At 39.1% G+C, this 10,769-nt stretch overlaps 1 protein-coding gene across 1 annotated transcript in view; it reads right to left on the bottom strand.

Moving 5' to 3' along the window:
- NUP205 (nucleoporin 205) overlaps positions 1 to 7,336 on the bottom strand; it is a 65,238-nt gene extending 57,902 nt beyond the window's left edge. Inside the window, exons 1-2 of the mRNA XM_045511004.2 lie at positions 7,175 to 7,336; positions 628 to 770 (exon numbers count right to left, since the gene is read on the bottom strand). Of these exons, the coding sequence (XP_045366960.2) occupies positions 628 to 770; positions 7,175 to 7,202 (171 nt within the window). The 5' untranslated portion in view covers positions 7,203 to 7,336. The remainder of the gene's footprint in view (positions 1 to 627; positions 771 to 7,174) is intronic.
- Between the last annotated feature and the right edge of the window lie 3,433 nt (positions 7,337 to 10,769).

Below are 10,769 nucleotides of genomic sequence, written 5' to 3' on the forward strand. Positions count from 1 at the left end.
CTAAAAAATAGTTTTTTTTAAAAAAAGCAAAATAGCAAAGAAGCAAAGAGCCTTTTCTGATAAAACAAACCCATAAATAGTTCTTAGATAGTCTTGTTAGTCTATTAAAAAAACTTTCAAACAGAAGGGAAAGGAATTTCCAAATACGAATTCCTTCCACTGAAGTACTCTATTACTGGTTGAAAAGTGTATCAGGATGCAGTAACTAACAATATGTAAGAATTAATTAGTTCAGCTAACACACCCTACATAACATTGTGAAGAGTTAAAATGTTGAAGTGTACCTGGAAATGAATAAAATAATCAATCCTACTAAGCTTACATATATTAACTATAAGTCAGAAATTCTAAGGAGATTCATGTTTCTGGAATACACTGACCTGTCTAAATCTTAGTCAAGTGTTATTTAGATATCACCTAGCTAGAGATAAACACAATTACTAACTTCTGTGGTGAACATTAAGAAGTTAATAATTGCTCCCAGGAAAAATTCCATTTTTGGAAAAAACCTCAATTAATGGACTAGAACAAATAACATATTTCATTTATATGCATGAAGAGTTTACTTGCTCCTTCAATCTTTAAAGAAAAAAAGCAAATCCAAGAAGAAAAAAGAAAATTTCCTACTGGGTTTCTGAACAATGAGATGAAGTCAGGTTTGTGTTTCTTCAAAATCATGTCAAGAAGGTGGACAGCTTCAGGTTGTCTTCTCCAAAGAGCATTTCCCACAGTTTGCCAAATGTCTTTGTAAGGACCCCACAGACTAGCAGCTTAAAGAAAAAAATAAATAAAACCATCATCAAATAAAACATATCACAGCTACTTTTAAATATAAGAAGTTATATATGTTACACATAAACCACATGTTGACATAAAAGAATATTAAAATTCACAAGCAATAATATAAATGTCATTTTATCTAACTTAATATAAAATAAATACTGACTTTAAATTGAAATATCAGCCGAACCTGGTTTTGCCACTTTATTAGCTGTGTGACATGGAGTGAGAAAATAACGTCTTTAAACTTCAGTTCCTTATATATAAAATAGGGACACCATTGGCTTCACAGGGTTGAATGGATTAAATGAGAGAAACTAGGTAAAACAATACAGTGTCTTGGCATATCACAGGCATTCAATAAATGTAACTGCCTTTCCTTCCCTCCCTATCATTCAAATGAAAAAGCAGAAATAGTAGGAAAAAATCAGATTTTGTAAAACTTAGAAGCTGAGAAAATAAGTACTTTATTATGGCTGGGACACTAGCTATAAAAAAAACAGCATAGATATTTTGTAATAACCTATAATGGAAAAAAATCTGAAAAAGAAGATATATATGTATGTATAACTGAATGAATAACTTTGCTGTACACCTGAGACTAACACAACATTGTAAATCAACTATATTTCAATTTTTAATTTTGAATTAGTTTTTTTAAAACAGAAATATGGAATTCTTTTGTAAACTCACATAAAAAGGGTCACATTTTCTTTGTAAAGATAATAACAATGGGTATCACAGAGCTTTTGGTATGTGCTACTGAGCATGGTTTGAAAAACATGACCCTGAAGCCCAAGGTTTCTGTTTGCAAACAACCAGATATAGTACCCCATGTGTTTACAAAGACTCTGAAAGAGAAACTAGTCAAAACCACTCACTCACTCAACAGATGAATCCTAGAATTAAGTATAGCTTAAACCGTAAAGGGTGGTTTGCAAACATGTTTAACTGCTATCTGAGAAAACACAAATCCCACTAAAGTTACCAGGACAGTCAGAATGACACGCAAGATAACTGTAACCTAATTAAATGCATTACAATCTTATGAACAACGTTGTCAGAAGAAGGCAAAGTACTCGGCAATTTTGGGTTTTGTTTTTTTTTTTTTCCCGAAGGGATGTGCAGGTTCTGCTCCAAGGGACTTACCGCCTTCTGGCTCTAGAGATGAGCCCCCTCTGCCTCTCAGAGCACCAGCCAGGACTGTTCACAGGCTTTAAAACAGAGCCCATAAAAGTTTTGTTTTTAGAACTAAGCTGCCCGGGCAGTATGTGCTTTTAAGCCAAACAATTTTAAAAATCACCTCCCCAAAATAAAAATCACCTCGTAAGCCAGAGCCTCCTTACAACTTTGAAATGTGCAATAAAGAATACCTGCGTTTTAGTTAATGTAGCATATGTAACTGCTAAATGATTTGACTGTCATGAAAAATATGAACACTTTCTGTGGAAATGCTATAAAGAACATGTATTTCCATTTATTATCCTATTTTTGTGTACACCAGTTGAATACAAAGCAATGGTATTTATAAGTTTGATTTTTTAAAAAATATCTGGTTACAAAGACTGGTATGCTAAAAATGTTTACTAAAAGATCACTAAACTTTATGCTCCCTCTTGCTTAAGTCCTTTGTAGTAATAGTTCATAAAAGTTTGGTTATTAATATTTAAAAAAAAAAAAGAAGGGATGTGCAGGGAGAGGATAGACTAAACTAGTCAAGCTGGATCATTCATTCACTCAACAAACATTTACTGAGCGCCTTCTGTGTACCAAGGACAACACACCAAGCAAGACAGACAGGATCTCAGGCCTCATGGAACTTAGACTGACAAGAAAGACAGGCATTAAATGCAGAATTCAAAACACAACCACCAGTCTAATAAAAGGTATGATGGAGAAGTACAGAGTGCTATGAGCACGTGTAAAAGAAAGAAACCAACCTAATCTGAAGGACAGGGCAGGAAGTTATGCGTCAGGTCTTTGGTGTGGGGACATGGGAGAATGGGAATCATCAGTTAGCCCTCACACAGAGAGCGATCATCCTACTCCCTGCTTTGCTTCTCCTGCTTTAATCCTATACTTGTCAATCTTCTGATAAAAAAATGTAACTTGTTATATAAATTCCCAGAGTAGAAAATGTGTTGACGAAATAACATATGAGTACTCATGCAGACACACTTCCCACTAAACATCAATAAATTGGCATACTGGTTTATATATCTCTCTTTTCTGAGTCTGATTAGAGAAAATCACTTACTGGGATCTAATAAACTCTGGATACACTAACAAGTATCAGAGTTCTGGGCCTGCTAAAATGAGGACCCAACCCTGGATCCTGGTGACTGCCTGTGAGGTGCTAGTTGGATGGTGACTAGCTGACTTCCCTAGAGATCATTTTCTTGGCTCTTTCCAGCTGCAAAGGATAGAGCCTTGGATTCTAGGCCAAGATGAAATTTTTTCTATTAGTAAATGGGAAAGTTTCAAGTAGTGGATGACAAAATGAAATTGGACACTGGTGTGATGAAGGACTAACTAGAACAGGCAGCGTCAGGTACCAAGGATGACGGGTAGGGTAGGCTGCTCGTGAAGTGACGGAACCTAAACCAGGATGAGGGAAGCAAAACAGAAAGGCAAGGACTGTTGGTAGAGTCAGAACTGGTAACTGATTGGCAAAGGGTATAAAGGAAAGTTATGAAAATGACTCAGGCATATTTGAAACTTGCCTTACCAGAGGTATTTTAAAAATTTGACAAAGAGTTAACAAAAGTATACTGTCTGTGTAAGTAACACTTAATAGAATCTCTGAAAAAAATTCTTTGCACTATACATACTTAGGTTGAATAAGCTCAGTGAGTTCTACAGAAAATTCCATTTTTTCCCTTTTCTGGGGAGGAACCCAACAACAGGTCAAAAATCTACACAAAAAACCCCCCAAGTATACCAGCCTCCTGAGTCCATCATTGACATTACACATAACAGACAGAAGATGATGATGACAAAGCTTTAACTTCAGTTTGTCTTTGATATGACTAATTTTGGTAAATATCTTCCTGTTACTGATTACAAATAAAAGGAGGCTATAATGTTTTACAAATTACTAAATATGTATTTTTAACATAGTGATTTGTTTGAGAAATACACTTATTTTCCTAAACGTTGAGGGTACCTCCAGCAAATCCCATTTATTCACACATCCATCATGTATTAGGTGTGGGTAAGCTCACAGTATAGTGAGGAAGCACATTTACAACACAGTCATACAAAAGTGCAATATCCAATTTGTTAAGTGCTATGATGGAGAAGTACCCAGGGCAAAGATCATATAACAGGTGAATTTGGCCTAGCCAGGGAGGTCAGGGAAGGGAAGCATTCACTGAGCAAGTGATGACTGGGCTGAAATTTGAAGGATAAAACTGGGAGTGGGAGGCAGTAAACAAACATTTCTGGAAAAGAGGACAGCATGTAGGTCCCCATGGCAAGAGGGAACACTGCACTCTCAAAGACCCGGGAAGGCCAAGAGAGCTAGAGCACCGAGAAGGTTTTGGCAAGGGAGGCCTCTGACACAGCTTGCAGGACTTACGAGCCCATGTTAAAGATTCTGGTCTTTAGATCAGACTAAAAGATCAAGTAAGATAAAGATTTTAAATGTCTGCTGGATTCAGTGAAACAGAAAAGCATGTAAACCTTGAGAGCTGTTTAGCAGGATGGGAACAGACTAGAGTGAGCGGAGGAAGAGGAGGTAAGAAAATGAAGTCAGTGAATACTGATGAATCTCTGAAAGGCTGAATTGTGGAAAGAAGCAAGAGGACAGTAATTGCAGTGAGGCATGAGATCAAGATAAAGATGGGAGATTAACTGAAGGAAAAGGAGAAAGAAAGAGAGGTAAATTTAAAAGAAAGGTAGGGGGTAATAGGGAGAAGGGCATAAAGGGTCGGATTCACCTTAGACAGGAAGACATAGGGAAACTGACTCAAAGAGTGCAGATATATTTCAGTTTGTAGGTTTGAAGGTGAAAAAAAGAGTTTGTGCCCGTTGGCTTCTATTTTCTCTGTGATTAGGACAATGAGGGATCAATTGGAGGTTAAAGATTTGATGAGCGTGGAAAAGGCCTGAAATAGTCACTGCTGTGAACAGGACAGGATGCCCCGCCAGCCATCCAAGGACAGTCAACGTTAAAGGCTGCTTACAAATAAGCCATAGGTCTACTCAGCCCGGATGATACAGGTCACAGTACTAGTAAATCCTTCAGCTGAAACTTGAGCATAGGACTTAGAACTCTACAACCTCTATTTTTCTCCCCTTCTACAACTCTGTCATGTTTAATTTTTTTTTTTTGAATTGTGGTAAAAAAGCACATAACATAAAATTTGCCATCTTAAACATTTTGAAATGTGCAGCTCAATAGTGCTAAGGGCATTCACATAGTTGTACAAGAGACCTCCAGAACTCTTTCATCTTGGAAAACTGAAATTTTGTACCCATTAAACAACAACTCTCCATTTTCCACTCCCTCTAACCTCTGGCAACCAACATTCTTTGTTTCTATGAATGTGACTACTTTCAATACATCATATAAGTAGAATCATACAATATCTGTCTTTTTGTTACTGACTTAATCCACTTAGCAGAATGTCTTCAAGCTTCATTCATTTTGCAGCACAGGATTGGATTTCCTTTTTAAGACTGAATAACATTCCATTATATCTAAAGACTACATTGTTTATTCATTCATTCATTTGGGTTGCTTCCCAGGACATGTAATTAAAAACAAATTCTGACTCTTGGCTTTTACAAATCTTTCCTTTTTATGTGGCCAATTAAACATGCCTGCCACAAGGCCTTATTGTACAATGTATATTCTTTGCAGCTGTTGGCAACTCCTTTTCCTTCAATGGTTTGTTTAATGATAGTAACTTAGGATAAGTATGTACTAAAGAAAAGTATTTAACCTTTCATATAACATGCAAGTCTTGTCTTAGTTTACATTTGGGTGGAAAGGCAAGACAGCAATATTAAAGAAGTAACTTCATTACTAACATTCAGATATATTAAATTTTATGTAATGAAATGAATTAGGTTGTGCTTAAGGAGGGGCATGTAGAAATAAGTATCAAAGACTAGCTTCAAATTATTAGCTGTATAACCTTGAAGAAGTTACTTAACCACTCTAAGCCTCTATTTCCAAATCTGTAAAATGGAGTACTTAAAAGCAACTACCCCATAGGTGTATAAAAGGGACTAAATGAGATGAAAGTACAACTCTTAGTCCAGAACCTGGGGAAAAGCATATGCTCAATAAACATAATCCTTCATTATAACAAAATAATTTATCATTGTGTTTCTGAAATGGCTTGATTTGCACAACTCAGATTTAGACAATTTTTCAAAAATATCAGTCGTGTGGAAAGAACAAACCAGCACCCGCCCCCTGCCCCATCCAAAAAAGACTGCATAGAAACGGAAAGAAAAGGCGCCCAGGAAAAAGTCCTCCTGAGTGAGATTCTCTACAAGCATTTACCACACAGATTTGCCCTTAAATGCCCATGAAGCTTAGGACATCTTAATCAGGCACTGACATTCTGAGCAGGAAATTCATTTTCAGGAACGCTCGGGTCGCTGCAGCACTTCTGGCATCCCTGGCCAGCCCACCAGGCACCAGCAGTGGATCCCAGGAATTGTGACAATCAAAATGCACCTACTCTTTCAAACGCCCCAGGGGGTGCAGTACCGCCCCAGATTGAGAATTGCCAAACGAAGACCCAATCCAAACCTTCCAGAGTTCCTTTACTACCTTCTAGATTCTGCTCCGCCCCGCAGATCCGCTCCAAAGGTACAGGAGCATCCAGGGACGGGCCACACCTGCAGAGCTAGGAATCATGGCACTCCTCGGCCACCTTCCGGATTGCAGGCTTCATAACAAAGGGATCTCGCTTCCTGCAGGACCCCCTAACCTTCATAAGGGGCCCCGATGCCTATTTTGAGGTGCCAGCTTTCAGCCTGAGCTCATGACTGAAAAAATTTCTTTCTCGGGTCCTGTGGCCGCATTGCCGGATGCTTGTCTATCTTGCCGGAATCCGGACCACAAACACATAATGGAGTGGGGAACAGAAGGGACCAGGCTCGGCCCTGGGCTGCAAGAACTGCACGCCCGGTTCCAATGGACCAAGCCTCCTTGCCTCGACCCTCAAACCCCAACTCTAGGGCTGGAGCCGCAACGCCGACGCGCGCCATTCAAACTGAGGAGGGGCGGGACTCCAGGCTGAAAGCTAAGGGAAGGCGGCCACAATGCCAAAGCGCAGGCCTGGACCCCGAGGAACCTCACAACCCAGGTGTCTCCCTGAAGAACAGATCACCACCTCGCCCACAGTTTGCCTTCTGCCCCCGCCGCACCTACCCGAATTTACCGCCAACAGCGTAGCCATCTTGGAGGCGCACTAACGGCGCCCTCCTGCCGCACGGAAGCCCCAGGAAAGGGTGAGGCTGCCCGGAGCGACGCCTGATCAGAAAGGTATCACGCTGTCCCCTCCGAGCTGCGCGCTCGACCGACCCAGGCGTACAAATATTCGAAAATCTGCTCTGAGCCACGGACGTCAATTTTCGCCGGGATTATTCCCGTTCAAATAAGGCGAAGGCAACCGGTTCGGAGACGCCAAGTCCTCGGTTTGACGTTAATCGCGCAGTGCATCCTGGGACTTGTAGTTTGTTTCTAATGATGACTACTAAAGTTGGTTTGATGGAACAGAAAAAAAATTTATGAGATTAGTTATTGAAATGACACCCACTTATAATATTATAAAATTTGTAAACCCAAATCATTATGTCCATTTCAAATTAAATCTCCCTTGGATACCTCCTGACTTTGGGGAGTGGAGTGGGGTATAAGGTGTCTAAACAAAAAGCCATTTAATCTGTTACGAACTAAATTTTCATTACACTTCAATATACCGAGTGTATTGCATCAACATAGTTGCATACAGTGAAGAAACCATAACTTTTTATTACAAAAATTTCACGTGTATACAAAATTAGAATAATGAACATTCAGCTTCCATAGCATAGTCAATTCCTGTACCCTATCCCTAACATGGGAGATTATTTTGAAGCAATTTCCAAACATATCAACTCATAAACACCAAATATTTTTCTAACCAAACATGCCCAAATAACTAGACCTTCTATTTTCACTTGCTAAGTTTTATTTGCTAATTTTCGAACTAAAATATGGTCATTACCATTTGCTATCATTTTCCAGATATTTATTAAGAATTTTACATCATAATGTTGTTACTACTATTACTCTATCTCACTTAATCCCTGAAACAATCTACTAGAGAGACATAATTATAGCTACTTATCTCAGAGATGTTCCATGTGCCTTACAACTTCACTATCAACTCCTCCAGTGTTTCACTGAGATTGGGAGAAAATAGATGTTATATTCCCATTTCACCGTTAGAAATCACAATTAAATAATTTGGATAAAATCACAGAGTATGTTGTTAGGAATAGCGAGCATAGTCATTCTTTTGAACAAATAATATTGAGTGACACACGTACATTAGGTGGAACACAAAAGTCACTGGTGATTTTTTTTTTGAGTCATTGTTATATAGAGACAAATGCCAGATTACAAGGAAAGAGGTTTAAAAGAGTGAAGGGAAAGAGAGAATGAAAAGGCAAAGGGATTTTTTTCTGAAGTTTAGTGTGAAAGTAAGAAGAATATTGAGCAGAAACTTGGCAGGAAGTGGCATTCAAAGATTTTCTTTCTCAGCACAACTATTATGAGCCTTCCCCCTCATACATTCTTTAAACCCACACACTTCCCTCTTGGTAGATCACTTCACTTTCTAGGAAGGAACTCTTTAACCTCCTGCAACTCCCCCTTATAAGCATTCTCTCAAAGGTTCCTTCAATCCATAGTAATTGGCACATTGGCATCATAACTACTCTAAAACTGCTCTTTATCTGGTCACCAGTGATCAACTGTCAAACCCCACAGGTGCTTTTCTGATACCTTCGAAATTCTTTTCTCCCTTGACTTGTGGGGCACCACCCCTCCTGGAAACTCCTATCTTTAGAGTTCTTCTTTTTACATTTCCTGTATGAATTTCTCTTCCTCTTCTCATCATTAAATGTAGCTCTTCCCTTTTGGTCATTTCCAGCCTCTACTCCATTCATTCTACATGCTTCTGGGAAATCTATAGCCTCATACTACCACTTGTTTGCTGATGAATTCTGTATTTATATCTTTAATCAGTTCCTTCTCTCTCAGGATTCAGATTTGTATATCCAACTTGTCTACCTCACACCTCTATTGATTGTCACACAGTCATCTCAAAATCAATTAATCCAAAACTTAAATGAGCACTTTTTTCATAAAACTCAACCACCTGTATCCTCACAGTTGCCAAAGCCAGAAACCTGGGATTCATTCCATATTCTTCCTTCAATTGCCAAATACTGTTCATCCTGCTTGTAAATATTTCTAGAGCCCCTTTTCTCCTCTCTGCCCCTTATGCCATTGTTCCCTTCAAGTCTCATCTTCTTATACTTGGTATTTTACAATAGCCTTCCTACTGGTCTTCTGATTTCCATCTCACCCCTTCCTGTGGACCCCTATAGCCCCTAAAGTGATTTCCAAATACACAAATCATATTGTGTGTTTGCCCTAATCAAAATTTCTCAATGACCTAGTTCCAAGAATAATATTTGAAACTTCTTAGCAAGGCATTCTTGCCACTTCCTGATCTGATTCAGCCCCTTCTTCAACCTCCTCACCCTTATTCTTCCTCACATGCCCTTTACTCTAACCACTCTGAACTATTTGTTATCTCCCAAGTACAATATGCTTTCTTGTACCACGTATCTGTGCACCTGCTGTTTTATCCATCTGGAATGCCTATCTTTCCTTCTATGTCTCTCTGTTGACCACCCACCGAGTAACCACCACCCACATCCCTGAATTCAAGCCATTATATAATCATCCGCCACACTGAATCTGGGTGGGACTTATGACTTGCTTGGACCAAAAAAGTACACTGGAATGATGTTAGGTGCATTCCAAGCCTAGCATTTGAGAGGCCCTGCTGCTTCCACTCTTGGTTTTGGCTTTTTTTTTTTTTTTACTGCCCTGAGACATCATGTAAGGAAATCCAAGCCAGCCTTCTTGGGGATGAAAGACCAGGGGAAGAGAAGCCTAGCCAGCCTCCAGCTGCTCCTGCTATCCCAGCTGAGATGCCAGACATGAGTAAGGCCATCTCAGATCCTTTATTCATAATGGAGCCATCTGTTGACTGCAAATGGGTAAGTAAGCCCAGTCCAGATTGCAGAATTGTAAGCAAGTAAAAGGCTGCTGGTTTAAGCCACAGTTTTGTGGTTTGTTATGTTCAATAAACAACTGATTTACTCCCAGAGAGCAACAACTGTGTCTTTTCCTGTTTGTATTCCCTGCTCCTGCCACATCCCTGGCTTGCAGTTACAACTCAGGAAAAAACAATCTGCTGAGCTTGGTGCTTCCAAGATCTACTGGAAGAGAGAAGAGCCGCATATATGCAATTGTGCCTAAGAGCACAAACCCTAAAACCAAGCTTCCTGGGTTCCAATTCTGTGTATCTTAATTATTACCTTGAAACCCTCCTTGGTGGCTCAGTTTTCTCATCTCTAAATGGGGGATAATAATATTAATATCTACATGGTAGTGTTGTTAAGAAGCTTATTTGTAAAGTGCTTAGACTGTGCCTGACATTTAGTGTTACATGAGTGTTTGTTAAATAAAAATAGACGCTTTCTAAGCTAAAATAAGTGCTCAATGGCAGTATAGTCAATTACTTAGGACATGTTTAACCAAGTTGTTAGAGTGCACTGCAAACGTGGAAGCAGTCAGCAATTAAACAATATGTGATTTATCTAGGGTCGAGGGTAGGTCTGTGCCCTAGTTTAATTGATCTTTTATTTGTAATTTCACTCATTGCTCCAATTACTTGAGTTTT

Source organism: Camelus bactrianus, chromosome 7, assembly GCF_048773025.1.
Source record: "Camelus bactrianus isolate YW-2024 breed Bactrian camel chromosome 7, ASM4877302v1, whole genome shotgun sequence".
Classification (NCBI taxonomy): domain Eukaryota; kingdom Metazoa; phylum Chordata; class Mammalia; order Artiodactyla; family Camelidae; genus Camelus; species Camelus bactrianus.